Source organism: Lissotriton vulgaris, chromosome 3_1 (genome assembly GCF_964263255.1).
Source record: "Lissotriton vulgaris chromosome 3_1, aLisVul1.2, whole genome shotgun sequence".
NCBI classification, from domain to species: Eukaryota; Metazoa; Chordata; class Amphibia; order Caudata; family Salamandridae; genus Lissotriton; species Lissotriton vulgaris.
The window spans coordinates 1,033,747,112-1,033,772,225 of record NC_141689.1 but is presented as its reverse complement, the minus strand read 5'-3'; the positions used below and the strand labels follow the sequence as shown (position 1 = coordinate 1,033,772,225).

Sequence of the window (25,114 nt, the reverse complement as noted above, 5' to 3'; positions counted from 1 at the left end):
TGGTGATTTTGTTCCAGTTTCTTTGCAGAGTTGGTTGGAGGTGGTTGATGGGTTTCGGCTTGTTGTAGGTGAAGTGAATGCAGCTGTGGTCAGTCCAGAGGAGATCCGTAGTATGGCTGAAGGAGACATGTTTGCTGGAGGAGAAGATGGGGTCGAGTGTGTGGCCTGCGATGTGGGTGGGGGAAGTGACCAGTTGTTTAAGTCCGAGGTTGGCGAGGTTGTCCAAGAGGGTGGTGGTGTTGCGGTCGTTGTTCTTTTCAAGATGAAAGTTGAGGTCTCCCAGAAGGATGTACTCTTTGGAGGGGAGCGCGTGTGGAGTGATGAAGTCCGTGATGTCTTCACTGTATTATGCGCGGGGTCCTGGTGGTCTGTAGAGGAGGGTGCCTCTGAGTGTGGTCTTGGGGTCGATGTGAATCTGGAAGTGAAGGTGTTCGGAGTTGGCGAGGTTGGCGTCGGAGCTGGTTGAGATGCGGATAGATTTTTTATGGGCGATAGCGATTCCTCCTCCTGTGTGGCCGGTACGGTCCTTGCGTGTGATCTTATAGTCTTCTGGGATGGCAATGGTGATGTCTGGGGCGGAGGAAGCGTTCATCCATGTTTCTGTTAGGAAGGCGAAGTCTGGAGAGATGGTGTCTAGTAGATTCCATAGGTCAATGGCGTGCCTGTGGACCGATCGGGTGTTGAGAAGGATGCATTGTAGGTGGTTGGGGTCGGGAATCTGTGGTGTGGTCGTAGCGGAGATGTTGTCGGTGCCGATGTATTTGCAGGAGTAGCAAGAGAAAGGTCCATGGGTGTGTCCAGGAGCGGCTTGGACGCAGTTGGGGGCGCGACCGGGGTTAAGGGCTAGGAGGGTGACGGCATCGTAGGTAATGCGGGAGGGCTGGGCAGCGCGAGGGGCAGGGGGACTGGCGTTGGGCGCGGTCCAGGCGCGGACGGGCGTAGACGGGCTTACCTTTGGCGCACCTTCGGCGCGGTTTGGGCGCGGTCGCTGCGCGTGAACGCTGCACGCGGGAACAACTGTCATAAATGGATAGTGGAGGGGGAGGGGCGAGGGCGTCTCAGCTGGGAGGCGGGGCGGGCTATAGATGACCACAACAACAACATACACAAAATAGAGGCGGAGGGGGGAGCACAGCGGAAACGCGCTGAATACAGAAAAGCGGCGATTTTAAAAACAAAAATGCAGACTTGTCAGAGCGGCAATCAGGCACACAGCGGCAGCAATAATTAGGCAGACTAGCAACAGCAGAGCAGTGACGATACCAAGCACAGCGGAAACGCGCTAAATATAGAAAAGCGGCGATTTTTAAACAGAAATGCAGACTTGTCAGAGCGGTAGCCAGGCACACAGCGGCAGGAATAATTAGGCAGACTAGCAACAGCAGAGCAGTAACGATACCAAATGCCACAGGAGGACACTGGGGAGCGACCACTCAGCCCAAGGGAGAGGAGCGAGTCACGGCGCTTTCCGGTGGTGGAGCGCTGTTCTGGTCAGTGGGAGGGCGTCTCAGCTGGGAGGCGGGGCGGGCTATAGATGACCACAACAACAACATACACAAAATGGAGGCGGAGGGGGGAGCACAGCGGAAACGCGCTGAATACAGAAAAGCGGCGATTTTAAAAACAAAAATGCAGACTTGTCAGAGCGGCAATCAGGCACACAGCGGCAGCAATAATTAGGCAGACTAGCAACAGCAGAGCAGTGACGATACCAAGCACAGCGGAAACGCGCTAAATACAGAAAAGCGGCGATTTTTAAACAGAAATGCAGACTTGTCAGAGCGGTAGCCAGGCACACAGCGGCAGCAATAATTAGGCAGACTAGCAACAGCAGAGCAGTAACGATACCAAATGCCACAGGAGGACACTCAACCTGACCACTTGTGCCGTAGCTCCAATAAATCCCTCTTCATCTGTTTCACTAGGGCAATCCTTTTGCACTGAACCAAGTCATTTTCCCCCAAATGGATAACGACCCCATCTGGGCATACCCCCCCTTTCACAACCTTGTCCTATGCCGGCAACAGTTCATGCCACCTCGTGCCCCCTTTTCCTTGCCATTGGCAGTGAAACAACCTCGGGTCCAACTCCAAGTTCTAATTCCATTGCTTCTCCCACTCAGCCCTCTCCGCACGCTTCACAAAAGAATGTCCTATTATGAAAATCTCCATGACTGCCGCAGACGGCCCGCCACGGCACCTGCAAAGACACATATGTAAGAGAGCGGAAAAACATGCCGGTTATTTTTCTTCCCCAACCCCACTCAGCCTGACATACTTCTTGTAGCAATCCGACCGCCAACACCCTAAACGCATGAGGGCCTCCCTCCCCCAACCGTGCCTCGCCACCTCCGTCACCGCTCCGATCCGGAACGAATGTGTCCCAAAAGCCGCCGGGTCCTCACCCATGACTCTTAGGGCGTGCCCCTGACCCACAACAACTGAGCCGCCGTCACCGTTCCCATGTCCATCCGGCCAAATACTTCCCCCGAACGAACCCGCGGTTCAGACACCAACCGCCGTCCCCACGCAGCCGGGCAAACCGCCTGTGCCTCCACCGGCCCCATCACTGCCCATGTTCCAACACCCCGCTGGTCTGTTTTCGAACGCCTCAGACACGCCACCACCTCCCTCGCCCTCAGGTCCACCTCCCCCCAGAGAATCCCAGGCCTACCCTTAAGCCCCACCAGCTCCGAAACTCTGAAAGCTCCAAAATACATCCACGACATGAGCGTGGAAAACAATACGGTCTCACCCCGGTCACGACAAACCACCAGCAATGTCTGTAACATTCCCGCAAGCATGCCCTCGGTAATGGGTCGGCGCTGACTGACCTTGGCCCCTTTCTCCCTTGCCCATCCCTCAAAAAGAAACGTCCCCAGTCCACCCGCGGACGGTGCATATCCCCACCACAACTTCCCCATGAAAGCCACCGCCGACAATTTCCTGATGATTGTCACCGTCGGCAAACCTTTATCCATCATGCCCAGCATAAATTGTACCACTTGCTCCTCCCGTCGCAATCAATCCCTCTGTCGCATGGCTCCTCCCTGCAAAAACTCACCCCAGGCCTGCTCATATGCCGTCCATGGAGATGCGGCCACTGACGCTCTTACCAGCTGTATGACCCGGTTTCTCCTACCGCCCACAATTTCACTGGCACCGGCATCTTGCAGTCGTCCGCCTCAGTGGCTAGCCCATGGAACCTCTGCCACTGTGAACGAGACAAAGCATCCACAATGTCATTGTCCACCCCTGGTACATGCCGAGCTTGAAACAAAATGTCATGCTCCAAACAGCGCATCACAAAAACTCTCATCAATTTCTACACCTGTGGGTCCCTGGCCAACTGCCTATTCACCACTGACATATTGTCCACCTTGAACAGTACCCGCTTGTGCGCCAACTCCTGCGCCCAGACGGAAACCGCCACCACCAGTGGAAAAAGCTCCAAAAAGGCAATACTCCGCCCCCACCTTGACAATGCTGTGGCCATTGCTCTACACACGACCTACCCCCCCAGTACAGCCCGAAGTGCCCACCCCCGCCGCATCCAATGACATGGTGGCGTCCCATTCCCAGTCCTCCGGGGGCACCATCAACAACTGGTGATCCCCCTGGTGTACTGGCAGCAGCCTGAACGCCGACTTGATATCGCATTTTGCCATGATGGCAGCCGCCCCCACCGCCGCCACCAACCTCCGCGACACATCCACTGATGAGTAAGACACCGACGTCAGTTACGCCGAGATGTGGTCATTCACTGACGACCCTTCCGGCCACGACAGGTGCTGTATCAAACAAAACTGACCTGGCTCTTTCTTAGGCACCATGCCGATAGGTGATATGATCAAGTCCCGAATTGGTGCCTCTCCAAAGGGGCCTGCCATCCGCCCTTCTCGTACCTCCTTAAACAATTTCTCCTGTATCACCGGTTTGTGTGCATTCACCGACTTGAGATTCTCCGCCCACCTGGCGATCCGCGGGCCCTCGTACCCCAGCCGGAATCCTTCCCGAAAACCCAGCCGCAACGTGTCCGCATCGCCTACCCACGGGTAAGGCGCCAGGAAGGGCTCCAGCCGCTCCAACTTAACCGGCGTACAAGCCTTTTCCCAAAGCCCCTGACCCCCCCTTCCGCCTCCCCTCCCCCCTGGCTGTGTTCCAGCCACCGCGGGCAGTTGTCCCTGCGTACTACCCCCGACTCCCCAGCAGCGCACCACCGGATGTCTCTTCGCGCATTTGAGGCACTCATGCCGGAAACGGCAATATTGCCTGCCACACAAGTCTTTGTTGAAGTCCCAACAAGGTGATATTTGTGGTACCATCTCCATGCCCCACCCCCCCCCGTGGGTGGGGCGCGCCAAAAAGGGGGATGTTGTCAGCGGGAGGCCGCTGGCCGTATATATCGTCCTGTGGAACTTCGCCCCCCCCGTAGTTTGGTGATACAGATCCGAAGCAATCTCGTCCCAGTTCGCCTCTGGATCCGACGCCAAACGCACGTGAAACTCCTCGTCGTAGTGCGACCATGCGTACCCCCATACGTTGTCTGCGCCCGCCGGACCACATCCATATATTTCAAAAGCCCCACCGCCGGCTCCGGGTACTTTTCGCAGTACACGCTGGAGAAGATCAGAAAAGCTGCTGACCAGTTATCAATGGTCACGGCACCTTGGGACGCCGAGCCAACTCCTGTTCCTCCTCCTTTGACCCTTCCTCGCCGTTAGCTCCCTGTGAAGGAGCTTCAGGATCTCCACATATTCCCCTTTCCAAATCTTCTCCTTAGTCGCCAGCGATAAATGCGCCCCCAGCCCATGAAGACGTCCTCTAACAACAACATAGCGACCCTCAGAATCCACCAGATGATCAGTCACCTGAAAGGGGACCCTGGCCCTAATTCAAACCAACACCTTCGCGCGATGGCTGAATAAGTGATGTAATAATAAAGCTGTCCCCGCCATCTGCGCTGCAGCGCCAACCCCTCTGCTCTAGTCAAGTGTGTCTCTTGTAGGAAAGCTATCTGCTCACCCATGCGCACTAAATAAGAGTGGACTTTATATCGACGCTGCATGGAGTGCAATCTCCGCACATTCCAAGTCACACATTTCACATTAGATAATGGACCCGTAGTATTGATGCAAAAAACACAGGAACTTTCCATTCCCCCCTAGGCGCGCCGGCGGGTACCATCTCCCATTCAAACCATACCCTTCCCCCACCAATCCCATCCCGCCCTCAACATTGTCCTCCCCCCAAGAACAGGCACTAACATAGTGAATCCCATCCAAACCAGCCCAACAATTGCCACAATCTATGCTAAGGCTGACTAACTGGGGACCATCCGGTGGGGGCTGGATAGAGCCTAGCAAGTAACCTGTAGTTATTCAATGCAGCATCCAGTTGCCGCCCCAGGAACCCCCCAGAAACACACCCACCCAGCACCCCCAAGCATAATTCCACATTCATCAATTGCCTAAGTGGTAGACTGTTACATCAGGAACGAGTCCAGCTCGGGGTCCCGCTGTACTGCATTGTCAGAGAGCATCATAGGGAGCCCACAACATTCACTTTTCCACATCTAAGCAGAGCAGACACCCCACTTCCTCATAAAATACAGAGTCTACTCATCCAGTAGTCCGTCCGCCTTTCCCGGTGTGACCAGCGGCAGATGCACACTATCCGATGCTGAAGAGTCCGCCTCCGAGTTGTCCTTGTCATTCTCCAGGTCCGAGCCTCTCGGCGAAGTTATCAGCAAGTCTCCAGATATCGCCTATACTGCTGCTAATGCTCCCCTGCGCTCCGATTCTTTTTCCAAGGTTGATAGTTTGCGCAATCCCCGCCGCAGGCACCTTTTACGCTGTGATCTACGGGGCTGCGAGTCTTCAGCAAGCGCCCGTGCTTCCCGCTCTGGTCCGTCCCTGCCAGCTCTATAGGATTCCAGCCTCATCCATGCATCCTCCGGCGTGTCTTGGAAGCAGGTTTTCCCATCCAGTATTATGCGCAGTTTGGCCGGGAATAATAGGGAGTACTGGATCCCCTCCGCTCGCAGTTCCTTCTTGACTGCTTGGAAGGAGGCACGGCGCCACGGAGTTTCGGAAGAATAATCCGAGAACAGAGTGACCCTACTATTGCCGACCTGGAAGGGGCCATCTGTACAAGCCTTCTGTAGAAACAAGTCCCTATCCCTAAAATGCAGCAGTCGCGCCACCACCGGCCGGGGAGGACGTCCCTGTTGTGGAGGTCTTGGAGGGACACGGTGCGTACATTCAAGAGTGTAGAAGGTAGATAAGCCCTCAAGGGCCACCTCCGTTTTCAGCCAGTCCTCCCAGGTATCGCACCATGTCTGATCCCTTAGTTTTTTCGGGCAAACCCACCACTCAAATGTTGTTCCGCCTGTTTCTCCCTTCTGCATCCTCTGAGCGCTTCTCCAGCACAGCGATCCGGTCCAAAGCACTTGCCATCGTTGCAGCCAGTGCAGTCTGCGCAGGCGCAACCTCTTGGACTATTTCCTCTACGTACTTCACCCGGTCCGATAGCTTAGAGTGATCCGCCCGCAGAAGGCCAAGCCCCGTCGCCACCTGTGCAATGACCTGCTGCAGGGCAGTAAGAGAGTCCAGATGGCAGACAGGATCTTAGCCAGTTGTTGCTGCAGTCCAGGGTCTTGTGTCAATTCTTGCGTGTCCTGTTTAGCCTGGGGTGGGGACTCGGTGTCAGAGGGCTGGTGCTCCTCTTCTTTCCTCCCTCGGGCCTTACCCATGGTGTCTGTCATCAGAGCTCGCACAATGGGCCCACAGCGCAGGATCACACGATATGTATCAGGTGGTTACGAGGCCCAGTTCCCAGGCAAGAAGACTCCCGTTGGTACCGCCCCTATCAAAGGCACCAGCCAGCACCTCCAGTTCACTGCGCCATCTGCGTAGGCCCCGGCAGGTCAAAAGCAGCAGGAATGGTTACTCCAATGTTCTCCTAAGCAGGAGGACCGCACCTCTCTCAGCAACTCAAAAGTGCGGCGACACTTGGGCCTACATCAGTTCCCAAGTATCGCGGTGGTCCAAGGCCAGTGCGCCGCAGTTCTGTCACAGCCCTCAGTGATGATTTCCATTCCTCAGGCACACTCCAAGCGTAAGTCCACACAATGGGTATGCGTTCAGAACCACCTGGGAATGGGCCTCCCCTCTATCTATATTTGCAGATCACCCAGTGCGCCCACACCTCTTTAGGTCGCGCCCCTAATGGCTCGGGGTCAATCCGCTTTCTCCTCCCTGTGGCGGTCGGCAAGAGGCCCAGGCTACCAGTCTCTGTCCCCGTTCCAGTTCGCGGCTAGCGACGCCCCAGGGCCATCCGGCCGCCTCCGCCATCCTAGTTGCTGCTGCCCCTCACTCACCAGCACAGGTTCGACCAACATGCGTCCCTCAGTTATGCTCTCAGGCTGCAATCTCCGCCTCGATGGTCACCAACGCGCTGGTGTGTTCGCAAGGAGGGGCTAGGGTCTACTCATCCGCAGCCCGAGCCCTCCTGTCCTCCGCGGTGTGGGCGCAGTTACCGCCAGCTCCGAAGCGCCTGCTGGCGCGGGCCGTTCTCTGCACTAGTGCCGCTGAGCATGCGTCACCACCAATATCGCCCCCAGTCCATGGCCGATCCGCTCCTCAGCTCAGGTTGCGGTAGCCGGACACCGTATCAGTCGTGCAGCCCAGCGATCCTCCTCTAGTTCAGCCTCGGGGGCTTCAGCTGTTGCGGATCGTCCCATGTGCCAGGGTTGATCTCCTCTCTTTGTCGTCCGCACCGTTCCGCTTGCCGTGACGATGCGCCCCGCAGGACAACCCAAGACAGCCATCCACAGCTCCCGAAGTGAAGCCTCGGAGCCTCCCGTCAGAGTAGGGCCACCATTTTGTGGTCTCTGACGACAATCAGTGCAGCCCAGGAAACCCCTCCGCAATCCCAGGTTTCTCCATTCTGGAAGTCGGAAACACTCGGGCCAGCTCCCCTCCGCTTTCTCGTCCCCAGTTGCTGCCTTGGGGGGGTCAAGGGATCAGTCCTTCAGGATAAATGTGGTGTTCTCGAGTGGAGCTCACACCACCGCCTGCATCTGCATCCAAACCACGCCCCCGACTTACACTATCTGTAATGACGCATTCCAGTTTCTTTAGTTGTCTCTGCCAGGTTGGTAAATCTATAGAGGCTGTCAATGCAGACTACAGATCTTTTGTGTATGTTTCTTAAGGCTTGGTGAGCTTGGAAAGAGGGCGAGCATAATAGCCAGCTTCAAATCCTATTCTTTCCACTCAGGAAAAAAAAAGGTCTGGAGGACTCCTGGATACTCTTGCAGATTGAGTAAGTGACAGTCATTGCTATGGTCTCTAGCCGACTCCCTCTACCACCCATAAAGGCAATGCACCCCTGTCGCAGGAACAAACATAGCCAGGGGTTCTTCTTGTTCTTTTTTATTTTTTGCCCCTCCCATATTAAAGCCCTGGTGTCCATATGTGTACATAGGGAGCTTGCCCAGCATTTACGGGTGAGGACCTGAGGCCACCCGGCAAGGCAGCTGACCAGCCTCTTAGTCAGGAGTCGCCAAAGGAGATGAGACAGCATCAGCCTTTGACAGGCAGAGGTCGCTAACGGGAAATGACTAGAATTAGCTGTAGAAGTGCAGTGACTCAAGCTGGGGCTGATGAGGGGGCTCCGGGAAGTCTGCCATATAAGTATCACTGGGTCATGCAATACAATGCATTGTGCTTGAATTTAAATAGGAATCTTGCAGTTGGAATTATGATATATTCCAAGCCATGAGAAAAACAATGCTTATAGCAACCTAAGTATACATTAAGTAGCTTATGCTGCTCAGGGGAGGGGGGGGGGTGATTCCAAGTACCCCAAAGCTTAGCCTAATAACTTTGCCTCCTCCCTTATCAGAATTAAAATAGCTGAGACATCAGCAACTGTAGGAGCAGACAGACATGTGGGGCACCCTGAGGGTCCCCTCGGAAGTGAGAAATTAGCAAGGGGACTGATAGTTGGGGATTAAATACCCATGGTTATTTCGTATTTTTGTGCTCAATATTTAACCTGTAGATTCCCTCTGCTTTAAACGGGGGACATCCCTTGGTGAAAGACCAGCTGCTCTGAGTTAGTGTGTCCACTTGCACTGAAGGCCTATGTCTGCACAGGATACAGAATGAGTTTGTTTTGCAGACTGCCTGGAAATTCTCCATTCTGATAAGAACAACTTCAGACTATAAAGGGCTGTCTTTTCTGAAAGAAATTGTGTATCATGTCTGCAGCTCGTGTATTGCTCTACATTTCGAGACAATTTCCGGGCCTTCTATTTTAACACCATGATGAAGGAAACTCGGGCAGTGTAGTGTCCAACCACTTAATATGGTATAACAGTGACTGCTTTGCTAGCCGTAGGTGTTTTTAAAGAGTTGGACATTCTCCTTGGGTACATGTCCTACAGAAATGCGAACAGGTTCTTTCTTGGTTGCTTTGAGCTTCCTCTAAGCAGGCTGTAACAGCTGGTATACAGATCTCAAATAAATACCATGCTCACACGGGTGATTCATATCTCATACACATGCAGGACGTGGATGGCAATAAACGCCCTTTGCGGGGCCCATCTTCCATGAAGAAATATACAAAAATATGACTACCAAATCTGAGAGGATAAAGGCAGCCACTTTGTTCAGAGCTCTGTTTGTACCAGAGGACAAAATCTCCAATTAGCCTTGCCCTAAATCACGTCACCGATAATTGTATCACGTTGCCATTCCGACAATGATTGTTAAGACCATCTGTACATAATATTTAAAGGGTAGGCCGTGGTCTGCATGCCGGAGAAGATGGCGGTGTTCGGCTGAGCTCCGCTCTAATGTGGTGCTCTTTCCTTTGTTAGCAGCCTTTCTGTTCTGCTTTGGTGCTCTGCTCATCCCCAGGATGTCCTCTACAGTTAAAGCTGCATTTTGAGCTACTGTGACCATTTCTGCAGGTTCTCCTGGCCCGGAGCTGCAGCGTGGAGTTTGCCTCCTCAGACGCAAGCGGCCGCCATTAAATAATCCTGCCGCTCTTGTCTTAATGGGCCCCTACTGAGGAGAACTGGTGTTGCAACAATTAAATGCCTGGCAATGTATTATATTGTTTTTTTTCCTCCTCGTCCTTTTCACAGCACTATTTTAGCTTATAATGGCATTTTCATTATTTAAATGGCTCTTTTCCCTTATAAATGCCATTTTATATATATAAACATTGCTACCTTTTTCTCTTGCTGACTTTTTAAGTATTTGTGAATGCTTTCTATGCTCTGGATGTTGGTCTGTCTCAAAGCTTATGCATATTTTTTCTTCACATCTGCATGCTTTTAAGTGGTGTTCACACAGTATATGGGAAGGCTCAGACCGTCACCAAAGAGGATTCATCGTCCTCTTCGTCATGCAACAATGGCCAGTGATCATTTAGCTTCTACTAAGCCGTCCTTTTCTGGTACAAGACCTAAGCGGGTGATAAATGACCCTGCTCTCCTTTTCTGTCATCCCATAACCCTGTTCTTGATACTATTCTTGATGAGTTGAGGCGATTAAAACCCTTCTTGTCTGGTACTAATGAATAGGTTCAAAAAATTGAGAATAGATTGATCACTATGGAAGCAAAATTGTTTGACATGGAGCACCCTATTTGTGATTTACATGATGCCACTACCAAGATTCTTATCTTAGAGCAAGAGATCCAACGACTCAAATAGCATACTGAGGATCTTGAAACTCAAAATAGATTAATAACCTGCGGATAATATGGTCTACCAGAAAATATGGAAGTTCAGGACCTTCATATCTTCTTGAAGAAGTTCCTGCCAGAGCTTTTGGACCATCAACATGATCCTCCATTGAACAATCAATGTGCACTTACTCTTGGTCATTTCCAACCTCAATCTACCAGACCCAGAGGAATTATAATGTTATTTTTGGAATTTACAGATCTCATTAGTATGCTGAAGGCAGCAAAAGTGAAACGTCATCTTATATGGTCTGGTCATGCCATTTATATCTCTCAAGATCTCTCCAATACTACCAATGCCAGAAGGAAAGAATTTCTTGCTCTTCGTCCCCTAATGAGAAAATTATAAATCCGTTATGGCATTTTGCATCCTTGTTTATATAAAATTGCTCATGAAAGCGTTACACGCTTATTTGACGATCCTGTCAAATTAAAACCTTTTCTCCAAAGTATCTCACAACACTCTGTGGATACTCCTTCCAAGCGCTTCTAACTTATTCTAACTAATTCTTGTTATTCTTACATTCTTCTAATAATTCTTTCTACCTCTCTCTATTGTCTATGACATTTCTATATGGCTGTTTCCTCCATTATATCTTAGTTGCTCTCCCTCTGCCGTTCCTCTTGCTCTTGGTGCTGTTGTGTCCCATGCATTTCTTTTTTACTCTTCACCTTAGATCTGGATTTCTTTCCTTGATCTATGTCTTTATCCTACTATCACTCTTTCTCCATCTCCTACTAGTTGTCTTTTACTCTCTTTTTTTGTACTGTATCATGAATGTTCTTTTTTTTGTTTACATTTAGTATATGTTCCATATTTATTGAATACATGGTGTCTTTCTGTTTTCAGCAGTGTCCATGCAATGTATTACCTGTATTCCTGTATCTCTCATTCCACTCCCTAAATATGTGTAACATTGTCTCATGGAATGTTCGTGGTCTGGGACATCCTGTCAAAACACAAAAGGTACTCTTTCACTTGTCCAGATTGAACTCACATGTTTCTTTTTTGCAGGAAACTCATTGTAATGAAGTAGAATCTCTGAAATTGAAATGACAATGGGTAGGACAAGTAATATATTCTCCTGCGATTAATTGTAAAGGTGTTGTTGCCATTCCGTTGCATGTAAAAATGTTATCAACTCAATGTGATAGTGATGGACGATAGGTAATAGCTAAGGTTATCATTCATAATAGGGAAATCTTTTTAGTTAATTATGGTCCCAATAAACCAGATTTTTTTAATCTCTCTTGAAACCCTAACAATATTGTTGTAGGAGATTTTAATCAGTGGTTAGATCCATTTACAGACAGAGAGTCTATATGTAAACTTAATCCTAACAAATCTCACAAAGCATGCCAATCTGCCATTACCACTCATCCATTATTTGATGTTTGGAAAACTTGTAATCCTGATTCTTTTGAATTCCCTTTTTTCTCCAACGTTCACCATATTCGTTCCAGAATTGATTACATTTTGGTTAGTACACCTCTACTTCCCTCCATCCAATCCTCAGAGATTGGCTCTATTTTTATTTCTGATCATGCTCCTGTTTTGTCTTCATTTGACTTACCTCTGAACAATTCTAAAACTGGTCGATGGAAATTTAATAACTCTCTCCTTTCCAACAATAATTTTTTATCTGAAGCTACTAGCTTTATTAACTATTTTTTTTAAATCAATCAACCTTCGGTTACAACTGTTCCTAACACTTGGGATGCCTTCAAGGCCTCTTTTCATGCCTTCACTATAGCATACGCAGCAAGGAGGGGAAAAAACAGCCATACCACATATACTACTTTATTACAACAACTCAAAACATTAGGCCATACTTACTTTTCCTCTAAATCCTCTTCTGTACTGCATGAATTAATCAAAGTCAGGCCTGCTCTTAATAAACTTTCCACCGTTGATGCCAATAATATTCTCCTTAAAGTTAAATCTAAATTTCACGGCTGTCAAAACAAGGCGGGCAAGATGTTGGCCAATTTTGTACAAATCAAATCTGAACATCAAAATATTGGTTCCATTCTAAATGAACGTACCAACAAAATAGTATCTTCTGATGTAGATATTTCTAACACTTTTCAAGAATATTACCAGTTATTGTACTCTGATAACACTAACTCCTCAGAACAAAATATGTACACCTTTTTAGTTGCCTACCTAATCCCCCATCATTACCTTATAAATTTGAATCATTAGAACTTGAGATAACACGCCAGGAAATAATGAATGCCATTAGTTCCTTAAAAAAAACGAAGGCTCCTGGTCCTGATGCCTTTTCTGTTGAATTTTTTTTGCCTTCTCCATTTTTGGTCCTAAACTACCTGAGCTTTTCAACTCTTTTCTTGCAAAATCTAAGGCCACTGGTTCCTTTCTAAAAGCCCTGATTGTTCTAATTCCCAAACCAGATAAAGATCATTCCCTTTGTAAAAATGATCGTCCTATTTCAATAATTAATTATGATTGCAAAATATTTGCCAGAATCCTTGCATCTAGTCATGAGACTATTGTTTCGTTATTGGTCACCGCCGATCAATCTGGTTTTGTTAAGGGCAGACTGGCTACTGATAATGCTAGAATGCGTTCTAATGGTATTGTTTTTGGTAAAAAAAACATCAATCTCCTCTAGCTGCATTGTGTCTTGATACCGAAAAGGCCTTTGATCGTATTAACTGGCAAAATTATATTTACTACTCTTGGAAGGTATGGTTTTGGCACTAATTTCATTTAATTTGTAAAACTATTATACTCTGCTCCCTGTGCTAGTATTTTTGTTAATAATAATTTTCCCCAATATTCTCAGTTACATATAGGTACTCGGCAGGGTTGTCCTCTGTCCCTTCTGCTATTTGTTTTATGTTCAGAACCTTTCCTCGAACGCATCTGAGTTAACCCACTCATCCCAGGTTTTGTAAATAACTCCAATAAAACTAAACTGTTGGCTTATGCTGAAGATATTTTGATTTATATGCCCAATCCCCTCTCCTCTTTTTCTCCTTCTATATGCGAAATTCATTTATACTATACCATTTCTGGTTATAAACTGAACTTCTCCAAAACTTGAAATATTACCCTTAAATTCTTTAGGTTACCAATATATGTTTACTAATACTAATTTTACTTGGTGTCTTACCAAAATAAAATATCTTGGAATTTGGTTTTCCTCCTCTATTTCCAACACAATTAGTTGTACATTTAATGACTTAACAATCACACTTAAAAATAACTTTCCTCATGGTCGCCTCTCCACTTATCATGGTGGGGAAGGTTGGATACTATTAAGATGATGATTGTTCCACATGTCCTTTATACATTTTGTATGTTACCTTTTAAGATTCCCATTTCTTATTTCTCTCAAATTAATTGCACTACATTTCTATGGAATAATAAACACTCTCGGATTGCTTTGACTAAACTCAAACGTCACAAGAATGAGGGTGGTGTTCGTTTTTCTGTTTTTAAATTATATCCCTCTGCATTTTTTATGAGACAATTTTTTGCTCTAAACCATGAATTTGGTGATACTTCCATGCCACAATGAATTTAAAGGAATTCTCATTTGAAAATATAATGTATATGTCTAACTGCACCATTATATCAAATAATCCTATACTGAAATACTTCCAACAATTATTACACACTGTATTTTCTGCAGGTTTCAACTCACATCAATGTTTCTTAGCCTCCGCTATTTGGTATAAAACATTTATCAAATTTCGGTGTAAATCATTATATTATAAACACTGGAAGGAGATGGCTATTAGGTTTATTTATCAGCTTGTACATTATAACTCTGTTAATCCCTTTTCCCAAATTGCAATAAGATTATAATTTACCACGCTCGTTTTTTCATGAATATCTTTTAATATTGTCTTTAATAACTAATAACTTTCCCTCAGCTATTCTACCACTCACTCCCCTTACACCATTACAAAACGTCTCCCAAGATTCTATACCCAAGGCTGCATTTCTCTATAAGATGTTATTATCATCCATCCCTAAAAGATCCAAAACACCTATTGAGCTAATGTGGGAAGTTGATGTATCCATTTCACTTCCTTCCCTTGCTTGGGATAAATTTTGGCTTAAATTATTTAAAACATCCAAAGCAGCTCGCATTACACAATCTTTATTTTTTATTTATAACAGAGCTCTCATTACTCCTAAATGTATATCCACGTTCTCTCCCACCTCCTCTCCTTTATGCTGGTCTTGTTCTTCTTTCACAGGGACTTTAATCCACTTATTATATTATTGTTCTAATGTGTTGAAATTCTGGGAATCTATTTGGGCAAAATGTTTATAAATATATCAATGTAATATTCCATTATCAACGCAAAATGTTTTCCTCAGAACTGCTTCACCAGACTTTGACATTATTTCTCCTAAACCTATGTTATTTGATCTTTTTATTGCTCTTACTTTCAAAGTGATTCTCGCTTGTTGGAAATATGCCTCTAGATTATCTATATCAACATGGTGGAATTTTATTTGTGATGAACATAGAATTGCTACTTTTTCTTCATTCTCATTGTCTCAGAAAATTAAATCTGATTTACTGTGTCTATCTTTTTTCTTTCTCTCTTCTTTTTTCTCATTTCTGTCTTTCTCCTCTTCTTCTTTCCTCCCTTTCACGTTTTATAGTCATAAAACATAATAAGTATATATTTAATGACTGATATTGCTTGTTTTAATTCTCTAAATTATTTCACTATTTTGTTTTTTTACTGGTTGTTATTTAATATTGGTATTGTATTGCTATTATTACTAAAGTTCTGTTCTCCAAAACTATATATATATATATATATATATATATATATATATATATATATATATATATATATATATATATATATATATAGTGTATAACAGGGATAAAAAGTCACATTGAGTTCCTACTATGAAATGAAGTCAGAAACCATGGAAGTCTCTCAACAACAAGCATTGGCAAGCATGACAATCAGTTCTAATACATCATGTTTTTTGTTGCATGGACATCACGGAGAAAGGCCTTGAATGGAAATATGGGAAAATTACAATGACCTTCATCAATTTGCAACAACAGAATATCCTTGAAAGTGGATTTTCAGTATAGCACACTTCACAAATAAAGCAGAAAATATTTAAAAGACAGACATGACATGGTATCAATTATCTTATTCCCATCCCTGGGTCATCTCTTCTTAAACTGGGATTTGCAAAGTTGTTTAGGCAGTTAGGAAAATAAATACCTAACCTGGTAGTGCTATGTAAGTACCAATGTGACATCAAATAACGTCTCCCATTTTAGAACATCCTACCCCCTAGTCCATCCTCTCTTTAAACACCTCAGGACCCATAATACATAGATCATAGAAACTTTGTGAACAGCTGAATATATAAAACCATGTGCCTGCAGACCTTTTGTTAACTCATGCCATAAATAGCCCCTTCCACCAAGATCCCTGCTTGGTTTTCAGATGGCAGAACACAAAACGTATTTAAGGTACTGGGGCAGGTAAGTTATCAAAAATTCCCCTTCAAGAAATAGCAAGAAAGGGGGCCATTCTATTTTGAAGGACACTCTATTTTGAAGGTGTACGTTATTTTCGCCATCACTAGTGTGTCACTGCTGCTACCACGGCTGAGGTAAAAAATGGATGGAAGTGGGAGACTCAGAAGTATTACTGCCAGTTTGCATGGCATATGGATTTTAAACATGTTGATAATGGCCAGAAGACACCATTCCAAAACGTGTGCAATTTTGGACAATCCCATTGAAGGTGAGTGAGATCGCCCATCTTCCTCCATGAGTTCCAACATGAGTTTGGTCTTGAGTCATTCCATGTGCGTAACTTTTTGGGGGTATGTTAAAAGTACTTGTCCAGTAGTAGTACACACAAAAGAGGACTAGGGGAAATGTAGATATCAGCAGAGGTCAATTCCCCACTCGTACAACTACAAAATGCAATGGTAGGCCTCTGGGTCTAGAAGAATGTTGGCGTGCTGGAGTATCCCTTTCTTAGGATGATTCCCCTCACCCACCTGTGGGTGGCATGCTTCATCATTGGGGATCTCCTTGCACTATGAACCTAGTCGTAGTGCGGGCTACAACCCCCTCACTGAGAGGGAGGAGCTCAGGGTTGTTTTAATAGAGATGATGAGGTATATTAAACCTCTTGATGACCAGGGTGTGGTGAGAGGTTAGTGAAACAGAAGTATGAGTGGCTAAAACTAACTCTATGATGTGCTAAACAACTTTAATATGGTATTCATAGGTCAAGATTGAGAAAGTAAAGCTTCGACAGAGGATGATTCAATTTGTCAAAGGATTGAAAAGGTCGACATGTTTCAGCCTAACACTCCCCATAGGGATGTAGCGGCTGTCATCAGGACCAAAGTGTATGAAAAAAAGTGACATGCAATATCCACTTTTACTGCCTTGATTTAGTGGAAACTTCTATATATTTATATACAACCAGTAGGTGGAGTGGAAAATCACTCAAACGTGGATTGTACTGGTCAGCAAACTCCCTAGAAAGAATACAGGTCCACTTTTTAAAGTGTCTTGAGACCCACTGCATGGTGTAATGATGTTCAGCGCCTACCATGACCCCCTTAGTAATTCTTCTCTGAGATACCTTGGTATAGCTCCCTTTCCCATTATTGCTGGGCCCAGACTTCACTCTGCTCTGTCACTGTCAAAGAGCTTATACTATATATTTATAGCCCACAGTGGTGAGCCAGCATTCGGCGGTCTATGAATCATCATTGTTTTGTGGTTTCATTTTTCCACCATACCACCAAATATCATACCTGGGCCTACTGGAAATAATGTACAAGGTCTGGTAATAGTAGGCCTCCCTGGACTATGGGTAAATACAGGTATTTTGCTTCAACTGTCTTGTTTTCCCTTGCCAAATAAAACTGCTGATATCCATTGGAAACTGATAGGATAAGAGTTGAAGGGCTTGGTAGTGAAATCGCTTGGGAAAGTACAAGATCTCAGAACAAAATCACCATTGTCACCACCTCGACTCTGCCCAGAAACGAGAAATGACCTGTTCCACATCTAGTTACAGCCTGCACTGGTGATAGTCAGAGCTGTATGCCCAAATCAGACACAGAGAAAGGTGTCAGAAAATAGGAAAAGTGCTTGGAGTGACACCTCTGGTCTGTGGGGTGGTGGGTTAGATTGTGCAGAAGGGCTTCAGGTTTGGTGACAGTGATTTTAAGGACCAAAACTGCTTTCTACCTTTGGATTTCTGCCATGCTAAGAGGAAAGTGAATTTGAGATAGTAACATTAACGCCATCAGAAAACATGAACAATTGGAAGGTGTTCCTCCATATCTGTACCCCATGAGTGGGATAATTTTGCCTAATGCATTTATCAAAGGGTTTAAGAGTGAGGTTGAACAGGTGAGGTGAGTGAGGACCTCCCCACTAAGTGCCTTGTTTAATGTTCGTGTTAGGAAACACTGTGCGACTAACCCTAATGTGAGCTGGCAGATTGATAACTGGCCAACTGCCATTTAATGAAGCATGGACCAAACCCATGGTTATTTTAAGTGGGCTATGTAAAGATAACCTACTCTGTTGAACACCTTTTTGGCGTCTACTGCGATGAACAGTACATTTTTACGATATGATATGCAATATTTTCTTAGTATTGTGACTGTACAGATGGCCACCATATCTGGAACTATGATTTTCAGGCATAAAAAGTCTCAGGAAGACAGCCAGAATCCCTGTAAAAAGCTTTTCATCTACATTGAAACGCAAGATGTGCATATATGAACCACAGAAGGAGGTGTTGTTGCCCAGTTTGGGAAACACTGCAACTGCTAGATCCAGGAACAAGTCTGTTACTAACTCTGAATTTCCAAAAGAGATAAAAAGTTGGAACAAAAGGGGAGTCCGGGCCTCGCAAACGTTTTTATAGAAGGCTGTAAAGAAGCGGAGACTTTCCCAATTCCAGACGTGGATTCCCCTCAAAACCTCAGTAAATGGACTCTCCAGATACTCTGCTTGAAGTGCAGACTTTTTGGACCAATTTGAGTGTCTAAATATGTCTTAGCAATCCAGTATCTACCAGATCACATAGAAGAGTTTATGATAGAAACTAAGGAAGGCTTCCCCTAAATTACCATAAGCAATCACAGTGTGGCCTTCTTCGGTACATATTGCCTGTACCCCATCTCCATTCATTTTTTACTCTAATTAAAATGGAAGGTGTGTTCTCCAAGTATTCAATTCACAAACAAGCCCTTATTACGGCAATCAGTGTAAAATATCCCTGATATCGTTTATTGCAAATTACGGAAACTTCACAAAAAAGACCCGTATGTAACTCATCATTACTATCCCTGACTCTCACCGATGGCTCTTTCCTCTACGTGACTGGAATGCTGAGCTAAGTTCTAAAGTATGTTCCCAAGAAATTATGTTGGCCAAGCCTCTGTGTTGTCAGAGTTCATTAGCTCCTCGTGGGCTGTGTTCACCACGCGGCCATGGATCTTTTTCACTTCTGACAGTGCCTCAACTCTCATTCAATTTCATCCTCAAAGGATGGCTGTTACATTTGCAGACACTTCTTAGCCATATAAGTCTCTACCCTTCTTTCCTCTCGTTCACTTTTCATCTGCTACATCAGTCTGATCTCCCTCCTGTACACCAGGGAGCATGATTGCGCAAGCCTTGGTCACAGAACGGATAATTCACCTCCTTCATGCCCCAGGTAAGAGGAGCAAAAAGTGGTGACCCCAAAAGGCAGTATGTCTCAAGTTTGCAGAAGATGTTAGTCAACAGTAAAAAGTCCCTTCTCCTCTTGAACATGAAGAAAGCCAACTCTGGCTGCAGAAGCTTGTGATCCTGATGGACCCGGAGTCAAGCATCACAATATTATTTCCTCCTTGTCCTCATAAAAGTATCTGGGTCAAAATGTCTGAGGGTTTGTCTCTTAGGGAGCCCACTCCAGAGGTTCTATGTGTGCAATGCAGGTATAGTGGGGGATCTCCATGTCTCTTTCTAAAGAAGAGAAGCTTTCTAATGTAGGCTTGCATGTGTTGCTCCTTGGTACCTCATGGGAGGCCTTTAATCTGAATGTTATTGTGTCCTAATATATTTTCTATATCTTTGAGTTTCAGTATTAGATCTTCCAGCTTTTCTTCTAGTAAGACTATTTGGGTACCCAAATAGTGCTGTTCTTCTGCTCCATCGTCCACCTTCTTCAGAAATGTGCTCACCCTATTCTCTAGAACTTAGATATCCATGTTGAGTTCTTATAGGCAAAACTTTAAGTCTTGCCTAAAGGTGGTGACTTCCAAGTATACTTCAGCCAGAAAGGCATTACTGAGTTGAAAGCATGGTTGATGCCTTGGGCTGTTGCTCTGGGGCGACTTCTAAGACGAAGTGTTTTTCCCATTGTTATCTCTGGCTACCTTCGCCATTAGCATGTCTTTAACTGGGTGCTCCCTGTGACTCATATTGAAAGACATGACCTTTAAAATAAGTGGTTTAGAAGTGTGTGTGTGTGATAAACCAAGATTGGTGTATGAATCGAGGAGATCCCATTCCCGTTCTGTTGCACCATGACCCACTGGACCATTCTGTAGGTCACATGTGGAGTAAAGGTCCCAAATCTATCAGTATGGGCCTTAGATGAGGAAGAAGATGTTTGCCTGTATCTCCACTAGGACTCATTAAATGTAAGCGAGATATGATTTACTTAGGCCCTCAGGTTTCCCAGTTTGAAAATGGCAGACACTGGCAATTTTAATGGTATTACCCTTCCATCTGAGTTTCCAGAGGGTCCCTATACGTGACTTGGTGCTGGAATGTAGCATTACCAATGGATAGTCATTCCCTGTGAAGCTAGAGATGTCAGAAAACTCATCCTCCATCTGATTCACGTCATGCTCATTAGGGATTTTACAGATGTCAGACTGGCCTTGCAAAATTAGAAGAGATAATATATAAGGGTGTAAATGTATACACTAGCCAGATTGACACCCAAGTGGGAGCGTGGTCAACAAGGAGTTTCTCCAGGGTCTTTTGCCAACGAGGACAGGTCTTCCCAGTTTGTGTTGGCCTGTTCCACTGCTACTTTTTTCACTCCATCTTACACACATGTGCCTTATTCTAGACCGCTCTGTCCAAGCGATGCACAGGATCCCCACCGGTTACAGCTAGGCAGCACCCACAGGAGGGACCCAAGCTGTTATCTGGGCAGTGTTACAAGCTTGTGGCATGCCCTACATGGACCAGTGCTCAGACCCGCTCACTTCTGCAGGGGGGGCATCTCAAAAGCAATGCAAGAATGCCGGGTTCAACTGGGTGCCCTCAATTGAAGTCTGCACCAATGTTTACCTTCTAGATGGGAACATGGATCAAAACTGACAATGAAGGCAAGTTTTAAACATACCTGGGATGCACTGAATAAAAAATGGACACCTTTTATTATAAGTAGTGTACGGATGTATGCTTAATTAATTTCAACCGAGTGCAACTAGGTATATATTTAACATAAATGATTTTACTCTGGAAAGTAGAACAAACAGTGCTTTCATGCAAAACAAAAGAAAAACTTTTTGCAGAGGATATGTTTTAACATTTAATGGGGAGAGGATGTATCCTTAAGCTAGAGCGGTCGAGCTCGAAGCTGGGGGACCGGGTTCGAGTCTCTGCAACGACGCTCCTCATCCTGTGATTCTGGGCAAATCACTTATTCTTCCTGTACCTACCAAAAAGGAATGTGTCCTTCGGTAACGAAACTGATGATCATGTAAAGCGCTCTGATACCTGATATCTTGGGTCTCGTTTGCGCTATAAAAAAAACTCTAAAAAAAAAAAAATACATATATATGTTTCTAAAGAAATATATGTATGTGCTTTACTAGTGGGATCCCGTTTGTATAAAAGTGTTTCAAAATGTCAGTTGCACAGAATGTTCCATATAATTTGCCTTTAACCTCTCAAAAACCACATGTGAATTCAGTGCCACATAATACAGCTTTCCCTTGTTATATAATTTGGCTGACACTAATATACAACTGAATTGTTTATTGCAGCATACTTCTAGTGACACTGGTTAATACCTAGGGAAAATGTTCTGAAGCAAGTTTGCTATCATTGTATTGCATTTTACACCCCATTAATGTATCGTTTTCATAATAAAAAAATCAACAAAATCGATTCTGCTTGTAATGATAAAAGCATGTAACATTCCTACCTTATATTTGTCTGCAGCTCCAAATTCGAGAATGTCAAAGTTTGGTTTAATTTCTTTACTGCCTGAAACTGTAGCTGCCAAATCATTTAATATCTGTAGGCACCAGTTGGTTCCTGAAAGCAATAGCCGATACTTAAGACAACACTCTAGGCATATTTCAGACAGTGCTTAATAAAAACACAAAAAACTGCCAGTGCCCAAAGATTTCCTTATGAGGCCTTTCCCATTGACAGTGTCACCCCCTGAAACTACCTATTGTGCACCTTTCTACGACTTACATACTGCACTGCATTGAGGCCTACTTGATTTGCACAGAGTTTACAAAATGCCAGGAAAGATACTGCATTTACCAATCTGTTTATAGAGTGAGTAGTTTGTAGTGTGAGTAGCTTGTCCATCGCTGGTTTCAATTGGAATTCTGCATTTTGTTGCTCAGGAATTATAATAGAAAACAAACTTTATTAGAAACCTCGACTACAGGTAGTATGCATGCTTTAAAGTTCAATAAAGAACGTGTTACTCAGTAGGTTACTTGCAGATGGGTCAGTTTGAAGGCATATATGTTGTATAGATCTAATTCCAACAGTGCCCAGGCCAGGCTAATAGTGGATTATGGGGCAGTTCCACAAATAGCTCAATTCTGCAACATGGAGCATGCAGGACGGTACAGCGAAAGCTTGGCCCACCCTGGCGGAAGTATTGCAATGAGCGGGAAACCAGTGGCTCCCCATGACTGGCTGCGTGCCGTAGAAAGGAAGCAGCTATTTTGTCACTCATACCGTTGTCCCTTTGCTGTGTCTACAGTGCCATCCTTGAAATAAAAGTGTATGAGGGTCACTGCCTCGTATATGGCAACAAAATTACACCAATTAGGCAGCAAAAGAAGCATCAGGCAAGCTGTCTAAAATTCCAACCCCCTTCTATCAGCAGGTGCCCTCTGCACAATCAATCCTTCTGTGCTCTGTGGGAATGTTGTTGTCCCCCTCTATACACGGCATGATATGAAGTGTTGCCTCTCATGCCCTGTATAGATGCCATTTATGCTCATATAACTACAAATGTATTCTACTTTTAAATCCAGCATGGCTGCCACGTGGTTCTCATATAACTGCAAATGCATTCTACTTTTAAATCCAGCTGTTCTGCGCTCATACCACCAGCATGGCTGCCACGTGGTTCTCATATAACTACAAATGTATTCTACTTTTAAATTCAGCAGTTCTGCGCTCACACCACCAGCATGGCTGCCACGTGGTTCTCATATAACTACAAATGTATTCTACTTTTAAATTCAGCAGTTCTGCGCTCATACCACCAGCATGGCTGCCACGTGGTTCTCATGTAACTACAAATGTATTCTACTTTTAAATTCAGCAGTTCTGCGCTCATACCACCAGCATGGCTGCCACGTGGTTCTCATATAACTACAAATTTATTCTACTTTTAAATTCCGCAGTTCTGCGCTCACACCACCAGCATGGCTGCCACGTGGTTCTCATATAACTACAAATGTATTCTACTTTAAAATTCAGCAGTTCTGCATTCATACCACCAGCATGGCTGCCACGTGGTTCCCAGCTACGCGTGACGCCTTCTCCCAGCCCTCTCTGTCATCCATTAGCGCTTTGCAATCTGGGAAATGCTTTTAGGTTGAAACGCATGTCTTTCTAAGAGTCGCCCATGGCTCAGGCCAGGGGTCCTTTGACAGCAATGTAGCACACCTACTTTTATTCACTTACCGCATTTCGGGTAGGAAACCAGCATCAGGTCATCCCTCCTGGAAACAAAGTCTTGCAGGGCTTGGAAGGTGTCCGAGCTGCATCTCATTTTTGGGTACGAAATTCCCTTGTATGTGAAGAGCAACTCCTCGGGGGAGGCCTTCCCGTGGACTGAGTCCGCCATCCTGAACCGTCTAGGATTTTGATCAGTTCTGCTTCGAGAAAGCCGCGTTACTTCTGTCGGGAAGGGCAGGAAAGGCTGGCTACTCTCTCCCAGTGAGAAAACTAAATTGGCAGTAGTATGAGAAACTGATCCCTTCGTCCTGCGGCCCCTCCCTGCCTTCATTCACTCTAACACAAGTCCGCACACTGGCCCCGCCCATTGCGTGTAAAATACAGGTGGAAAGCATCGCGTGCGGAGAACCTGAAGAACCTGCACGCGAGCTGCGGACTGACCGGTAGGGAGCCTCGGGAATAACCCAGCCTTCTAGCAATTTAGTGGCATCCTGTGCATAGAAAGAAAACTGTAGCGTTAGATTCAGTGAGACTGCAAAAGAAATGTAAAAGTGATTGCTGTACTACCTACCTATAGGCCAGGCGGGCAACTAGAGCCAAATTTCGGGGGGGGGGGTTGCGCTAATTCTTCCAACCATAGACAGGGTGACTGAAACAAGGGGGGGGGGGACAAAGCAAAAGCCTAATTTACAAGTAAATGGCCCTATAAAGACCAGTTAAATACTTTGGGTGCGGCTGCAATTAGATAGTCGGCAGCCCGTAAAGCTGTGTCAGCCCGGGCTGACACACACGACAGGGGGGCGGGGGCGGGGGGATTCGGACTGAAGCTCCGTGAGCCCAATGGGTGTTGCGCGCCTGCTGTAGGCAGTGAGGATTCTGAGAAGACAAGTGACAGACGAGGTCGTCAGAAGGATGTGCATATATTAGCACACTATATACTCTTTGGACATCTGGTTTTAGGGTTCGAGTAAGGGAAGTAATAACGGCGCCAAATCAGCCTCGGTTTAGAAATTGCTAAAGTGCGTTTAATATTTACACCCTCTCTCTTGACATACAATTTTTCCTAGCTGCCTACTGTTTTTTTTGTGTGCAAATTTATATAGCGCGATCTCGACCCGAAGGTGTTGGAGAGCTTCACATGTGCACCAGTTACGTTACACAAGGATACATTCATTTCTTGATAGGCATTAAGTGATTTGCCCAGAATCACAGGATGCTCAGCCGCAGTCCTGCCAAGTACCACGCATCACGTGTTAGACTAACGCATTTCAGTGCGGTGCTCCGCATCACTGCACTGAAATGCACTGTCACGCATATTTTCTATATGTCTGTGAACTGTCACTGTGAAGGCTGAAGATATAAGTGTGTGGCAGAGCGCGGCCCGTGGCTGCAACGTGTGCG

At 45.6% G+C, this 25,114-nt stretch overlaps 1 protein-coding gene across 1 annotated transcript in view; it reads right to left on the bottom strand.

Moving 5' to 3' along the window:
* LOC147727346 (sulfotransferase 6B1-like) overlaps positions 1 to 24,054 on the bottom strand; it is a 106,443-nt gene extending 82,389 nt beyond the window's left edge. The window contains exons 1-2 of the mRNA XM_086961436.1: positions 23,720 to 24,054; positions 21,981 to 22,093 (exon numbers count right to left, since the gene is read on the bottom strand). Of these exons, the coding sequence (XP_086817562.1) occupies positions 21,981 to 22,093; positions 23,720 to 24,044 (438 nt within the window). The 5' untranslated portion in view covers positions 24,045 to 24,054. The remainder of the gene's footprint in view (positions 1 to 21,980; positions 22,094 to 23,719) is intronic.
* Positions 24,055 to 25,114: the final 1,060 nt, after the last annotated feature.